General features: G+C 33.8%; 1 protein-coding gene across 1 annotated transcript; it reads left to right on the forward strand.

Annotated features, from left to right (window-relative positions):
* The first annotated feature begins 1,017 nt into the window (after positions 1-1,017).
* LOC120089733 (probable aquaporin SIP2-1) lies at positions 1,018-5,458 on the forward strand. The gene is made up of 3 exons (XM_039047105.1): positions 1,018-1,521; positions 4,771-5,031; positions 5,147-5,458. The coding sequence occupies exons 1-3, from the start codon at positions 1,234-1,236 to the stop codon at positions 5,309-5,311; spliced, it is 714 nt and encodes a 237-aa protein (XP_038903033.1). The 5' UTR covers positions 1,018-1,233; the 3' UTR covers positions 5,312-5,458.
* The last annotated feature ends 12,018 nt before the right edge of the window (positions 5,459-17,476 follow it).

Raw genomic sequence — 17,476 nt, forward strand, 5'->3', positions numbered from 1 at the left:
TTTATTTTTTTTGTATATTTGCTGTAAAATTCTCAATTTTGTAAATTTTGAGATTTGGGTCTGATCCCGTTTTCCACTCAACGACCTTTAATGATTCTTTCAAGTCACATGTGAAAGTACCCATTTGACCTCAAAACGCGCTCAAGGGCTTTTCTCTCGCTCTAGCTTCTTGCTCATTCATATAGTTCCTCATCAGATATAATTACAAATTCTTTCTTGGATTTTTTTCTTTGTTTGAATTATTCCTCTCACTTCTCACTCTCGATTCTCCTCGATTCTCACTCCTTCCTATAGTTCCTCATCAGACACAACTGCAATCTTTTTTTCCGATTTTTTAATTTGTTCAGATTCTTCTTCTCGCTTCTCGCTTTTTCCTTTAGTTTCCCACAAAGCACAACTGTAATTTTTTTCTTTGTTAGGATTCTTCTTCTCGCTTCTTGCTCTCGTTTCTCACTCTAGCTTCTCACTTCTTCTAATTTCTCGTTCGATACAAATGCAATTTTCTTCTTCGTGAAAAAAAATATAGAATGAAGAAGGGAGAGGAAAAAAACTACAAAAAGAAAAAGAAAAATACAGAAGAAAAATGAGGAGGTAGAAGAAAAATGCAGAAAAAAATGGAAGAAAAAGAAGAAAAACGCATAAAATGGGAAGAAGAAGAAGATGAAGACGACAACAAAGCAAAACCAACAAAAAACGGAAGAAGAAGAAGCGGAAGAAGAACACAAAAGAAAAGAAGAAGATGAACACCAAAAAAAAAAACGTAGATTTTTTTCCCAAATCGAGTAGCTGTAAAACGAAGAAGAAGGAATAAATGCATTTAGGATTAAAAATGATAATTTCTCATGGTATTGATATAAGTAGAAAACCAAAATTTATTTATTTTCAAAATTGGGGTTAATTTTCATTGGGGTCCATTGTGCAATTCTTCTACTTTTATGTATTAAAATATTAAGCGAAAAGGCCTACTTTTTCTATATAAAAAATTTAAAATATTCCTTCAAAGGCCAATGAACGTTGATCGACCGCCTCCACATTGGAATCCGACAACATCGTCAACAGGACCAATGTCGTTCAGACATTATTACTAAGGTAATCTCTGTCCAATCAAAATCATACATACCCACCGATGTTCCTTCCATTTTCCTTCTCCTCACACTTGAGCGCTTAAAATTGATCAATCCGAGTGAAGAAACGGGACATAGGAAAGAACCCCAGAAGATCTCCTTTTCAACGATGTCTTCTGGGGCTCGATTGCTTGTCTTGGATTTTGTCCTCTCTTTTATGTGGTTATGGTCGGGGGTTTTGGTTAAGATCTTTGTTTTTGGGATATTGGGGTTTGGAAATGATCTGATTAGTGAGATTGTCAAGGCTGCCTTTTCGATTCTCAACATGTTTTTCTTTGCGTTCTTGGTGAAAATTTCAAAAGGGGCGGCTTATAATCCTCTTACCATATTGTCTGCTGCTTTTTCTGGGGATTTCAGTAGCTTTCTCTTCGTTGCTGGTGCCAGAATCCCTGCCCAGGTTCTTTTCCCGTTCATTTTGTATATTTGTAAAACTTAGTTTGAGTACTATGGTTGTTTACATTGCCATGATTTTGTTTTCTTTTTAATATCTGTGCATATTTGAGCCAAGCTTGTGTGAAACTCAGATTGGTCTCAAAGGATAACTGCTTTACCCTACTACATTTGGTTTGGGTGATTGTATGGAATTTAATATTTTTGTGTTAGCTCAGGAGTGGAAAAGAAGAGGGGAAGCCTTTAAATTTGCTCTTATATTTGCATGTTAACAGTCTTTCTCACTCGTACACTAAGAAATTTGCACAAAATCCAATGGTTATCAATATTAATTGAAGAGGGAATGTCATTAGGATTCAAATATAGGAGTAGCATACTGTGATACCATGATAAATCACAATTGTACCAAAAACTTAAGTAGATGGAAAGCGATAAATTTAGGGCCCATTTGGATTGACTAGGGAAAAAATGTTTTTCAAAAAAGTCATTTTTATTCCAACTCTTTAGATAAAAATTGTTATAAATAAACCTTAAAAGTGTTTCAAAAGCTATTTTGAGTGATTACCAAACATTCCAATTTTTTTCTAAAATGATTTATTTTCAAAATTAAACACTTGAAAAGTTAAACCAAACACACCCTTAATCATATATCGATACTTAATCGTGGAGTCTCATTTGGTTTGGTGGGAAATTGTGCTGCCTATGATTGTTCTGGGTGTGTTTAAGTATATGGAACTTGAAAGTTTGGAGTGAGGTGATTCTTGCAAAGTGGTTATGGTGGTCATCCTTGGGGGCTAATTTTTGGTGACCTAATGTTCTTCTAGAATTTGAAGTTCTTCAATCTCTACTGGGGATGGTTTGGTGATTCACTTTTGTGGGAGGATTGTTGGTTGGGGATAGTTCTCTCTTCGTTCTTTATTATCTCTTTGCATTGAAACTTTCATGAATGGCTTCTGCCCTTTTTTTGTGAGGCCACTTATACAATGCAACTTTGATTTTGGTCGTCCTTTATTCTATTGAGAAGCTTATGCTGCTGCTTCTTTCTTGCCTTCATTGTTGGTTGACTTCCATTTCCGCCTTGGGGCCAGAGATGTTTGTCTATGGATCTCCATCCTTTGGGGGTTTCTTGTTGTTCTTTCTTCTATTTTCTATCTGGTTCTCACCCCTCCACTCCCTCTTTATTTTTCTCACTTTAGAAGGTTAGAAGTATTTTATAATATTGCTCGAACAAGATCCGTTCTATAGGCTGTACAATCGTGTCCTAGGAAAGTAGATGATTTTTTTATATATATAGATATATAGAGATATATATATTCTCTATGAGAGGAAGGTTAGAATTATTTATGTAGTCAACTTTTGAGCCAGATGCGTATTACATGAGGACTGACACTATGGACCATTTTTTTTCCAAAGAAAGATTAATTAAAAAAATCAAGACCTTTCATCGATATAATGAAAAGAGTGTAGGGCTCAAAATACAATGAAATAAAAACTGAAAATAAAAGTTCAAATAAAAGATATAAACTAATTTAAATATAGAAAATGAAATCATTTCAATTCAAACAAATGTTTTGAATAGAATAATTAGAGAAAGTCTTAGAATGAGAATACCAAGAGGAGGCAAGAAGACGAGCTGAATCCAATCAAATAGACCAAGGGAGGGGCTTACCATGAAAAACCCGTTGATTTTGTTCTAACCAAGTCTAAGCAAATTTACGCAAATTTTTTTTGTATAAGGTCTGGCATGAAGATGCCTTTGAAATCAGATTTTTACAGGAACAGACTCTTATTTAATTCCATCAAAACCATTTAAAGGACTGCTGGACTTGGAACTGGATTTTTACTTGCTTTACTATCAAGTTCAGTAGCCCTCTTTTTCTGGGGATTTTGAAGCCTTAGGCCAAAAGCCAGCAGGCCCAGCACAAATGAGATGAGATTTGGATGGTTCGGGAGGTTTTGTTTTACCTGAACTATTTTCATCAAAATGTTCTGTAATACTATGTCCTTCTTTTGGTCATTGATACTGCTGAAATTATTCTCTTATGAAATCTATTAGTAAACTTCGTCTAAAGAAACCAAACTTTCATTGAGAAAAATAAAATAATATACGAGAGCTTGAAAAATAGGCCTGCAAAAAGAGTCCTCGACTACAAGAAAGACCTCCAATCCAATAGAATGATACTGAGCTGGGAAAAAAAGGGCAACAGATGCCCTTAAAGATGCATTAAACTATACTTCCTCTCACGCATCCTCCAAAGACCTCTCAACCTCTCTAAAAATCCTGTCATTCCACTCAAGCCACACTCCCCACAAAATAACAAAACACCAAACCTACCACAGAACTCTCCCTTTATCGCATATAGGAGAATTCATTAAGGTCTCCTTCAACAAAGAGTGAAGGTCTCTCTGACATATCTGATGCATTTTGTGGAAAGAGCTTTGTTATCCATGAACTAGTTTATGGTGTTTAATGAATTTGGCATCTTTAATCCTGACACTGAGTTGGTCTAGTGAACAAGGGTCAGAAAATGTATTCAAACCATGATGGCTACTTATTATAAGATTTGATATTCTATGAATTACTTTGACAATCAAATATCATCGTTGTCCCGTGAAAATCGTCTTAGATGCATGCAAATTGGACAAAAACTCATTGATCTCTGAAGTCAATACATTGTTAGTAATGCTAATAAAAAAATTATTAGACATGTTAGGTAATGAAGTGACCATTTCTGTTTTATTAGTTTCATGCTGATGTGGAATATTTAATATAATTTCATAGTTTTGTACTTTTGACTTTTTTATTGAGATAAAAAACAAAATTGAAAACAAAGCATCTTAAACCCATTCTCAAATCTTCAGGACTGCTCTGTTAGATTTTGGATTTAGAGATCAAACATGTAATTTACTACAAAAGTTATATGTGAGGTTGTGAGACAACATGAACGAGAAAGGGCTGTGTTAATAGGCTCTTTTATAATTATTCGCTTGGTCTCATTTCTCTTTGACTGGAGACTTTTTTTTAGTTTGGCTCCTTTCTTGGTTCCTTTTTGTGAGCTTTTGATTGTCTTTATATTCCTTCATTTTTTTTCTTGTGATACTCGAGTTTTTCTTTGAAAAAAAACATGAAAGGAAAAGATATAGCCTAAACATGGATCTACATGCTTGTTGTATTTTCAAAAACATATCAATGATTCAATTCCAATTCTATATCTCAACAACAATAACAGACGATGCTTCTGACTTCACTCTTCAGGTAATGGGAGCTATTACCGCTGTTAGGCTGATTATCTATACGTTTCCCGAAGCAGGACGAGGACCTCGTTTGAACGTTGGCATCCATCACGGTGCTTTGACAGAAGGATTGTTAACGTTCGCCATTGTCTTTATCTCACTTGGACTTTCGAGGAAAATCACTGGAAATTTCTTCATGAAGACTTGGATCTCAAGTTTATCCAAGTTAACTCTTCATATTCTCGGTTCCGACTTAACTGGTGGCTGTATGAACCCTGCATCTGTAAGTGTCGACAACCACATTTCATCTAAACAACAATATCATTTTATTTGCGTCTATTTTCGACGTCAAATGGAGACTCAACAGATTAATCTTTTTCAACTTTTTTCTTTTGTAGGTAATGGGATGGGCGTATGCTCGTGGGGAACATATAACAATCGAACATATTCTTGTATACTGGATTGCTCCGATTCAAGGAACTATAGTAGCAGTATTGACGTTTAAGTTACTATTTCGACAACCGAAAGAGGAGAAAGTAAATATGAAGAAGAAATCAGAATGACTGAACTTGCTGAAGTGAGTTGTTCTGCTGATGGATGTCTTTGATGGTTGTTCAAAATGTATATAATTGTTTACTGTGATACTTTTCATTTCATTCTCATGGAGATAATATATTTCATGCTATTACAGATGACATCTTTTGCATTAATTCAAACATAGCTTAATGGATACGACATCAATTATCATTCGAAAATCGATTATTTGACTCTCCACCCGTAATGATTGAACTAAAGAAATCACTCTTTCTATATCTAAAAGTTCATTACGTGGACCTAGATGTTATCCTCCTCTAAACCTATGGCTAAAGAAATATATATCTATACATCCATATGCACTACTTGAATCATATTAATGAAGATAAAGTATAAAATGATGAAACTTTGAACAGTCAGCCAAGGTTTTTTTCAATGTATTTTTTTTTGTTATAATTTCAAAACTATGCAGCTGTGTTATAAAGTATTTTTAAAGGAAGTATGTAATCACTCACACGGCCTAGCTTAATTGATATAAGTTTGTACTATCAACTTTAAGTTTCGAGGTTCAACTCCTCTACTCACACATTGGAAAAAAAAAAAGAAATATTTAATGTTATATTATATTATATTTTATTTTCTCAACAGAAAAATAACGAATAGTTAGAGTGTTTGTAGTGATTAAAAACACATTTCAAAATGCTTTTTTAATCACATTTTGTTACATAATTGACCTTTCTCCAAATTTTAGAAACTCAAGTGTGTTTAATTATGCCCTTTAATGTTTGAGATTTAGTAATAAGAATAACTCAACTAAAATAATTTAATTTGAAGATCATGTTTGATTACTTTTGTTTTTTTAATGAAAACAAAAATATACTTGTTTGATAATTATTTTCTAAAATAGAAAACCAAAATTTAATTGGGGCCACCTTTATTATTATTTTTTTAGAAGACAACTCCCAAACATGGTGTCTCCACATCAATTACAATTTTATAAATTGAAACGCGTATTTGGTTTAACTTGTTTAATTTTGAAAATAAGTCATTTTGAAAAAAAGTGGAGTGTCACAATCATTCAAAATATTTCAAGTATTTAATTTTGAAAAAAAAAATGAAGTGGTTGATAACAACTCAAAATAACATTTAAAACATTTTCAAAGTGTATTTTAATTTTTTTTTAAAAAAAATAAAAAAATTTATTTTTTTGAAAAACATTTTTTTTCTAATCAATCCCATCATGCTCCAAATGTAATTAAATTCTAAAAATAGATAGATACTATTTGTAAGACTTGGTACACGAAAGGTTATTATTTCTTTTCAAGAAAAATATTTGAAGTCTGAAATGCAAGTCTGGAAATATATATATATGAGAAATTTTTATGGAAAAAAAATGTCAAACTATTTATAGAAATAATAATAATAATTTTTTTTTTATGGAATCGGATAGACTTCTATTATTGTCCATTAGTGATAGACTTCTATTAGTTTCTATCATTCATAGACTTCTATTAGATTTCTATCCGCTTCTATAAAAAAATATTAAATTTTTGCGATTTTATGTAAATGATTTCCTTAATTTTCTATTTTTGAAGATCCTCTTATGTATACCCTGAAATTCAAAAAAGGGAAGAAAAAGTGTATATATAGATATATAGCATCCTTTAATGATGGAGATGACAACTTGGTGACAACCTTTTTTTTTTCTTTTGGTATTATTATTTTAAGGGGGAAAACAGGTGACAACTTGGTGTATTCTTTAAATTTTGTTTTTATTATAAATCTTATAAAAATAAATATATGTTGATTGCTTAGTATCCTAAAAACTATATGTCAATTTTTATGTTACCCATGTGCTTTGTAATTGTTCATATTTGATGTCTTATAAGACCACATCCTACTTGTCGCTTTGCCTATAAATAGTGACATTTGGTGGATTTTAAAATCATACACATTGGTAAGAAATCTACTTCAATTTCCATTAAATTTTCACAAATTTAGTTATTTTATAATTTTAGTTATTTCATTTTTTATTATATTAATTAATTAATTAATTATATTATATTTTCTCCATATCCGTTGGGCTCTGTTATGTTCCTTAATTTTACAACACGTTATCAGCACGAGCTCATGTTGCTTTCATCGCTGAAGGTAGTTCCTAAAAGTAGGTCAGTTTTTTCCTCTTTATTATAATAAATAAATTAAATGTTATTTTGCATATTTAGTACATATTAAATTTCTAATATAAATACAACATTTTGTGATAGTGTTGTCGTGACAAATTTTACAAAATTAGAATTCGCAACCCTTGATATTAATGACAATAATTATTTGTCATGGGTGCTTGATACCGAAATTCACCTAGATGCTAAAAACTTGGGAGAAACAATTAAAAAAATGAAATATGACATCCAGTCAGGATAAAGCAAAACTATGATTTTCCTTCGTCATCATCTCTATAAGGGATTAAAAATAAAGTATCTTACAAAAAAATATCGACGTATCTTGTGGAAAAATTTGAAAGAAATGTATGATCATAAAAAACAGTTGTCTTTCCTAAAGCTCATTATGAGTAGATGCATTTAAGACCCAAGATTTTAAATCAGTAAGTGATTACAAATCTGCATTATTTAAAATCAGTTCAAAATTGTTGTTATGTGGAGAGAAATTTACTGATGCTGATATATTAGAGAAGACATTTTCTACGTTTCATATCTCGAATATGCTCTTGTAGCAGCAATATCGAGATAAAGGTTTTAAACAATATTCTGAACTAATTTCATGTTTTCTCGTGTCCGAACACAATAACGAGTTATTGATGAAGAACCACGAATCTCGACCAACTAGAACAAACCATTCCCTAAAGTGAATACTGTGAATGTTAATAATCGTGGTCGAGGTCGTGGTCATGACCGTGGCAGAGAAGAAATAATTATTATTTTCGTGGTGATCGTTCTAATCATTCAAATTTCAGAAAAATCACACAAAATGGTGATCACAAAGGAAAAGCTCCACAAATAATAGTTCAAAGAGTGTTGAAAATAAATGTTTCTGATGCTTTCGATGTGAAATGACTGGGCATTTGTCACGTACCTATCGTATGTCAATACACTTAATTGAATTCTATCAAGCCTCCCTGAAAGAAAAAAAGAAAAATGTGGAAGCAAATTTTGCATACTAGGATAATGACATATTTGACTCATCCTATATGACAATTTTGGATGTGGTGAGCTTCTTTGAATATCCCGAAAAAAAGATTGGCACATTTGACGAAACTCAGGTGTTTCTTTTGACTTTGAGAACATCTAGACTTAATGTTGTTGTTTTCTTTTATCTATCTTCATGTTTTTTTTATGTAATTTTTGTATATTTTAAGTGTTGTTTTCTTATTGTAATAATTTTTTGTTAATGAAGAAACATAGATCATTTTCATATGTTGGGTGATTAAAAAATGAGCAAAGAAGATCTATATCTAGCAGATAGTATAACTACACACACAATATTTACAAATAAAAAATACTTTTCCAAATTGACAATACTGAAAGCAAAAGTAAATACAATATCAGGTTCTGCAAACTTGATCAAAGGTTTTGAAAAATCAAATATTATTTACCTAGAGGAACACAATTTACAATTGACAATGCATCGTTCTCTAGTCAATCAAAGAGAAATCTTCCAAGTTTTAAAGTTATACGTTGCAATGGTTATCATAATGAGAATGATAGTAAGAATAATGTTGAATATTATATATTATTTCTATTATCTCAAATGAAAAACATATATTGGAAAGTTGTCTGCTTTATCTTCTGGATTGTATTATACTCATATACGAGTAATTGAAACATATGCAACAATGAACCTGAAGTTCGTGAATCCAGATATATTTGCTATTTGGCATAAGAGATTGGGTCATCCAGGGTCTATAATGATGAGAAGAATTATTGAGAATTCAAGTGGACACCCAATGAAGAGCCAGAAGATTCTTCATTCTAATGAATTATCATGTGATGTTTGCTCTCAAGGAAAATTAATAATTAAACCATCATCAGCTAAAGTGAGAACTAAATCACCTGCATTTTTAAAACGAATTCATGGTGATATATGTGAACCTATTAACCCACCAAGTGAACCATTTAAATATTTTATGGTATTAATAGATGCATCTAGTAGATGGTCACACGTATGTTTATTATCAAGTCGAAGTCTTGGATTTGCAAGATTACTTGCTCAAATAATTAAGTTAAGAACATAATTTCTTGATTATACAATTAAGACCATTCGTCTTGACAATGCTGATGAATTTACATCCCAAGTTTTTTGTAATTATTGTATGTCAATTGGGATAAGTGCTTAACAACCTGTAGCTCATGTCCATACACAAAATGGTTTAGCATAATCATTTATAAAATGTTTGTAATTAATTGCAAGATCATTACTTATGAGAGCTAAACTTCTTTCATCTGTATGGGGATATGCTATTCTGCATGCAATGTCACTTGTATGTACTAAGACAGTAGCTTATCATAAGTACTCGTCATTACATAGCTTATGGTCATGAGTCAAATATTTCTCGTCTGAGAATTTTTGGATTTGCAGTATATGTTCCAATTGCTCCATCATACACACTAAGATGGGTCCTCAAAAGAAGTTAGGAATATATGTTGAATATGATTTCCCATCAATTTATTAAATAACTTGAACCCTTGACAGGTGATGTATTTATTGCATGATTTGCTGATTTTCATTTTAATGAGACAAATTTTCCAACATTAGGGGGGATGAATTAAGAAATTGGAAAAAGAAAAATTGCATAGAATGCATCGTTATAGTCTCATTTAGATCTTTGTATAGATTAATGTGAACTTGAAGTTTAGAAAATAATTCTTTTGCAAAATATAGCAAATTAATTACAAGATGCATTTATAGATGCAAAGAAAGTAACCAAGTCACATATGCTAACTACAAATATTCCATAAAAAATTGATATCCCAATACAACAAGTTGTCATTAATGAGTCTGAAGCATGCTAGAAGCGTGGTAGACCAGTAGATTCTAAAGATAAAAATTCTCGAAAATGGAAAATAATTAATAGTAAAAAAGACTTGGTTGAGGATGTAAATACCCATGAAGAAATTCTCAACATTACTAGTAAGGAAGGTGAAATACCTAAAGATAATAACGAGATTTCAATAAAGTATGTCATGACAGGAAAAAGATGGAATTGAACTAATGTAGTTATTGACAACATTTTTTTCGTATAATGTTGCTCTTGATATTATATCTGAAAATGAGGATCCTAAACCAAAATCTTTTGAAGAATGTCAAGATAGAAAAGATTGGCGCGTCAATGGAAAGAAGTAATTGAGGCAGAATTAAACTCATTTTCAAAACGTTATGTTTTTGGAACAGTAATCCGAACACCAGAAAGTGTCAAACCTGTAGAATACAAATGGGTATTTTTAAGAAAAAGATATGAAAATAATAAGGTCACAAGATACAAAGCAAGACTAGTTGCACAAGGTTTTTTACAAAGACCTGGTATTGATTATAGATAGACATATTCTCCAGTAGTGGATGCAATTACACAATGATATTTAATTGGTTTGATCGTGTATGAAATTATGGATATGCATCTTATGGATGTAGTCACAACATATTTATATGGATCTCTTGATAATGATATTTATATGAGAATCATAGACGAATTTAAAGTACCTGAAACATATTCTTCAAATTCTCGGGAGTTGTATTCAATAAAGTTACAGAGATCACTATATGGATTGAAACAATCAAGACGGATATGATACAATCGCCTGAGTGGATATTTATTGAAAGAAGGATATCAAAATAATCCAATATGTTCATGTGTTTTTATAAAAAAATCACAACCAAGATTTGCCATTATAACTGTATATGTTGATGACTTGAATATAACTGGAACTCTTGAAGAGCTTTCAAAGGCAATAGAATATCTTAAGAAAGAATTTAAGATGAAAGATTTCAGAAAAACAAAATTTTGCCTTAGTTTTCAAATCGAGCATTTAACAGATGAAATATTTATTCATTAATCAACTTATACAAGGAAAAAATTGAAAATATTCTATATGGACAAAGCACATCTATTTCCAATGGAAGTCCGTTCATTGAATATAAAGAAAGATATATTTCGACTTTGAGACGATAATAAAGAACTTCTTGATCCTGAAGTACCATATCTTAGTGCAATTTGTGGATTTATGTATCTTGCTAATAATACAAGACTAGATATTGCATTTTCAATAAATTTATTAGCTAGATATAGTTCTTCTCCTATAAAAAGATATTGGAACGAAATTAAGCATATACTCTGTTATCTCTGAGGAACAATCGATGTGAGTTTGTTTTATTCAAATAAATCAGATTTTAAGCTAGTTCGTTATGCAGATTATGGATATTTATCTGATCCACACAAAGTTAGATCTCAAACAGGTTATCTGTTTATATGTGGAGGAACAACTATATCATGGCATTTGGTAAAACAGACCATAACGACCACTTCCTCAAATCATGCTGAAATTTTTGCAATTCACGAGATTAGTTGAGAATGTGTATGGCTAAGATCAATAACTCAGAGATGGAATTGAAGGAACTATTATACAAGTGTACCTATGAGTGGAAGCAGATCTTTCCCATTCATTATGACAGAATTTTCAGATATACATTCAAACATATGGATATACATTCACAACACTAAATTACTGACATGCTTAAAGGATCAATAAATAAAATACCGCGAGATCATACCAGTTGAAGACTTTTCTTCACAGCAAATCTCGCTTTTGCTGGAATGACAAGTTATCGTACAACAACACCCAATCATCTACCACGAACAGTCTCCACACAAACAGAAGGAAATAGGGATGACACCACCACTCGGAGCCCTCAGTATTCTTGGAGTGAGAATCCAAATGGTAGGCTTTATTCAGATTTGGTAGAGGGGAGGAGGAAAAGAGATCGTATACAACAACCAAGCAAATGGGAGAAAGATTCGTCTATCATATAGACAAAATGCTTGATTGTTTAGGTGAAGTATACGACCGTGTAGGAAAAGGCAAACGATCGTCTATACGATCATGTAAGAAAAGCTAAGTGATCATCTATACAATCGTTTAGTAAATAGCGCGCATGGGTGTAAGTGATAAACGATCGTTCAGCACTATCATTGATTTTACTAAGCGATGACACACTCCCTTGAAATCTCGCACTACACTGTGAGCTATTTAAGCATCTCACAATGATTCTTCATCTTACTCATCCGTTACGAAAACAGAAGAGACACCACCCAATTATCCCATAAAATTCCAATTAATAAATAAGAAATATAATCACATTATATTCATAACCTATGGTTTAATATCATATGTTAACCATAGTATTTTTCCTCCACTAAATATAAATCATATTTATATCAAATTTCCTCCATATTAATGTATCTCATACATAAAGTCAATTATATCATAATAATTAATTAGTTCAGTCATATCATATATAATCGAACTCCCTCTTGTCAATTTGAACATTCAAACTAACCCAACAACGGATTCTCAACTTGTATCCAAGGGGTCCTTATGGACCTATGGCTCGAAGCTCCAACGGTACGTGAATAACTGACTAAACTCTTTAGCCACGATATCCACCATCCGTTAACTACAAGGCATTCCAACTGAACTCTTCTTACCATAGATATATTTCTCTGTCTATTGGATATAACTAATCATCAGTACGATGACCCTTCACAGATGCTCGTAAGTAAGCTAGGCCAATTTATCGTTTTGCCCCTATAGTTACATCGTACTCTTTAAATATTACTGATACCTCTAATGAACAATACAACATAGTCCTACTATGTGTGAACACCTCTCGAGCTATGAGAAGGTGTATGACGCAACATTGTTCAAGCCTTGGGATCAACCCTTAAGGGAGCAATTCTTATCTATTTACCCCTGCTTTGGGGAAAGAGTGAACTCCATCTTGTGAAGCTGGGTTCCCAAGATCCCAAATCAGACGAATCCCCAAAGTGGTAGGTTTGAGTCGACGCTTTGGACACTCACACCCAAGAAAATCAAAGAACCGCCCTCAATGGCAGGAGTTCCCAACTCACTCAGGATTGAGGTTGTTACCTATGGTCATCCTAGTGAAGTGAAGTCTCTGTCATGAACGGTGTTATATGACGAGACGTTAACACTTCGTGGTCAAGTCTTATACAAACTCTTTATATAGGATGCCCCCGCTTGTATGTCCTTCTACACGAATGATCAGGGTCAAACCATCTGTGACGAGTCACAACACTTGTAACTATTCCATAAGCGGGCTGCATCCGTAACGTTACTAGGATAAGGTTTCCCTACTATATCCATATACTACAGACCATTTTGGTTATCACTTAAGATATGATCCACTTATATGCACCACATACATGCTTAAGTTACATTAAGATAACCAAGAATTTTAAGTTTATTGGTTTGTGGTAAAGCAAATAAAACATCCAAATGTGCAAAATCAATAAGTGAAGTAAATATCATATATTAAACATCATAAGCCTTCGTTACAAAAAAATGTTTACAAACTACAAGACACGAGACTTTAGGGCATCAACCCCAACATCTCCCACTTGTCCTAAAGCGAAATGAGGTGTACAAAAACAAGTACAAAATAATAAAAATAGGGTATAAAAACCGGTACAATAAAATCTCTCACTTGCCCTAGTCCAGCCATGGGCGGTCCCGTAGACCCATGCTCTGAAGGTGACCCTCAAACACTGTAGACATGAGAGCCTTTGTAAACGGGTCAACAATATTTGCTCTTGAGGTGATCTTCGTGACTGTCACGTCTCCTTGAATGCACTATCTCGCCAAATGAGATGATACTTTCCGCTCTATTTGTTTGTCGCATCTGTAACTCTTAGGCTCCTTGGAGTTCGCCACAACACACTATTTTCACAACAGAGGGTGATGGGCCTAGACATATCTGGAACAACTTCCAGCTTTATCAAGAACTTCCTGAGCCAGACGACCTCTTTAGCAGCTTCAAAAACCGCTACATACTCGGGCTCCATCGTGGATCGGCAATGCACCCTCTACTTAGTGCTCCGTCAACAACTACACAAGCTCCTCTGTTAAGAGTGAAAACTGACCCTGAAGTGGATTTATAGAGGTCCAATCAATCTGAAGTCAAAATTGGTGTACCAATAAGGATCAAATCTCTAGACCCATACACGAGCATGTTAGTCTCTCATTTTTGAAGATACTTGAGGATGTTCTTAACTGCCAGTTTAGTGACCCTGGCCTGGGTTAGACTGATACCTACTGACTATTCCTACTGCATAGCAGATATCTGGGCCTAGGGCAGAGCATCGCATACGTCAAATTGCCAACGACAGATGTATATAAGACCCGTCTCATCTCCTCAACCTCTTGAGGCGTCTTAGTGTTAGGGTTGATGCCCTAAAGTCTCGTGTCCTATAGTTTGTAAATAGCTTGAACGAACGCTTGGTTGTATAATATATGATATTTACTTCACATCTTATTTTTTGCTCAGTTGCATGTTTTATTTGCCTTTACCACAAATCAATAAACATAAAATCCCCGGTTATCTGTATGTTAACTTAAGCATGTATGTGTGACATATAAGTGGATCATATCTTGAGTGATAACCAAAATGGTCTGTAGTATATGGATATATCAGGGAAACCTTATCCTGATAATGCTATATTATGCGGCCAGCTTTGTGGAATGGTCACAAGTATTGTGACTTGTCACAGATAGTCTGATCCTGATCATTCGTGTTGGGGACATGCGAGTGGGGCGTCCTATACGAAGAGTTTATATAAGACTTGACCACGAAGTGTTAACGTCTCGTTATATAAACACCGTTCATGACAGAAGACTTCACTTCACTAAGATGACCATAGGTAACATGACCTTCAATCCTGAGTAAGTTGGGAACTCCTGCCATTGAGGGCTGTCCTTTATCTGTATGGGTTATGAGTGGTGAAGTCACCGATTCAAACCTATCATTTTGGGGGATTCGTCTGATTTGGAAGCTGGGAACTAGCTATACAAGATGGAATTCACTTCTTTCCCATGCAGGGGTAAGTAGATAGATTAGCTCCCTTAAGGGTTGATTCCAAGGTTTGAACGATATGGCGTCCATACCTTCTCTGGCCCGAGAGGTGTTCACCATAGTTGGACTATGTTGTATTGTTCATTAGAGAAATCAGTGGTAATTAAGAGTAGATGTAACTACAGGGCAAAACGGAAATTGGCCCAACTGTACTTACGAGCATCTGTGAAGGTCATCGTACTCATTGATTGGTTATATCCGATGGACACAGAAATATATCTGTGGTAAAAAAAGTTTAGTTGTTGGTCTTTAGTGGAATGCATGACAGTTAACGAATGGGGATCTCATGGCTAAAGAGTTTAGTCAGCTTATTCATGGACCGTTGGAGCTTCAAGCCACAGGTCCATTAGGTCCCTGGGTAGCTTGGATCAAGTCGAGAATCAGTATTTGGGTTAATTTGAAATGTTCAAATTGAAAGAGGAAGTTCAATTATATAGATATAATTGGATTGGTTAATTATATATGATATAATTGGCTAAATGTATGAGATACATTATTTTGGAGGAAATTAGATATAAATATGATTTATATCAAGTAGAGGAGAAATTACTATAGTAGATATGTGATATCAAACTATAGGGTAAGAATATAATATGATTATATTTATTAATTATTGAATTGTTTAGATATATGATAATTGGCCTAAAATTTCTCTCGGACGTGCGTTAGTGGGAGCACCCGCGTCGGTTATTGTAACCGAAGAATAAAATGAAATTTTGTTTCATTTTGCAAAAGTTCAAAAGGTTCGGAAAATTTTGGCATCGGTGTGGAAATGTTAAACGATCACATAGTCGAGAGCCTATACGATAGTTGCTCAGTGCCTAAATGATCGCACACCTTGCGCCTAAACGATCGCACGCTAGTTCCTAGACGATCTTTTAGCTTTCCTAAACAATCGCTTAGTATGCCGTGTTTTCTAAACGATCGTCTACTTTTTCCTAAACTATCACTTAGTAAAACCTACACTATCGTGTAGCTTCTTTTAAATGATAAGCATTTAGCTATACGATAGCTTCCTTTTCTCTCCCACTTGTTTATCGTTTACACGATTTGTTCTTCCTCCTACCTATACCAAACTCTCAAAGACCACACTTTGGATTCTCACCCTGAGAATACCAAAGGCTCCATTTTGGTGGTGTCGTCCCCGTTGCGTTCATTTGTTCGTGACTGATTGTGCTGCTGTAGCCGACGCATTTACTGGGCGATAGAGTACGGGTGGAGGTTCTTCCACTGCATCTGAGTTCCAAAGCTTGAAGAGCGTCTTCAACTAGCATGAGAACTCTTTTCTTTGTAATTTTATTATTCAAAGTATGCCATTAATTACTGTATATTTACATAACTATATGTTAGAATGTATATGTTGTATTTTAGTCAAGATGAAATCAGAAAGATCCGAATGCGCTCATGGATGCTCTTCGTTAAGAGATCCTTCACTTAGGACACATGTCCTTAGACAAAGTTACTTCATTCCTTAATGGTAATAGGCCCCTTTTGGAGTCTTGCATCAAGTACTTGAGCAAGATCTTATTAATATACGATGTTTGAGATAGCGTTAGCACTTTGTTCTTACGATCCCGAAAGATCTGTATACCCAGAACAAACTGAGTCTCTCTCAAATCTTTCATTTGGAATTGGGTCGCTAGCCAGTTCTTAACTGCAGTCAATAGACCTACATCATTCCTAGTGAGTAGTATATCGTCTACATACAATACTAAGAAAATTATTGAACTCTTGACGATCTTCTTGTAAACACAAGATTCATCAACATTTTGGTCAAAGCAATACGATTTGATCGAAGTATCAAACTGAATATTCCAAGAACGAGATGCATGTTTCAGCCCATAAATGAACCGATTCAGTTTGCAAACTTTTTGCTCTTGACCTTGGGCAATGAATCCTTCGGGTTGCACCATGTAAATGGTCTCCCTAAGATTACCATTTAGAAAAGTCATCTTGACGTCCATTTTCCAAATCTCATAATTATAATAAGCGGCAATGGACAGGAGGATGCAGATCGACTTTAACATGGCAAC

Source organism: Benincasa hispida, chromosome 11 (assembly GCF_009727055.1).
Source record: "Benincasa hispida cultivar B227 chromosome 11, ASM972705v1, whole genome shotgun sequence".
Lineage (NCBI taxonomy): Eukaryota > Viridiplantae > Streptophyta > Magnoliopsida > Cucurbitales > Cucurbitaceae > Benincasa > Benincasa hispida.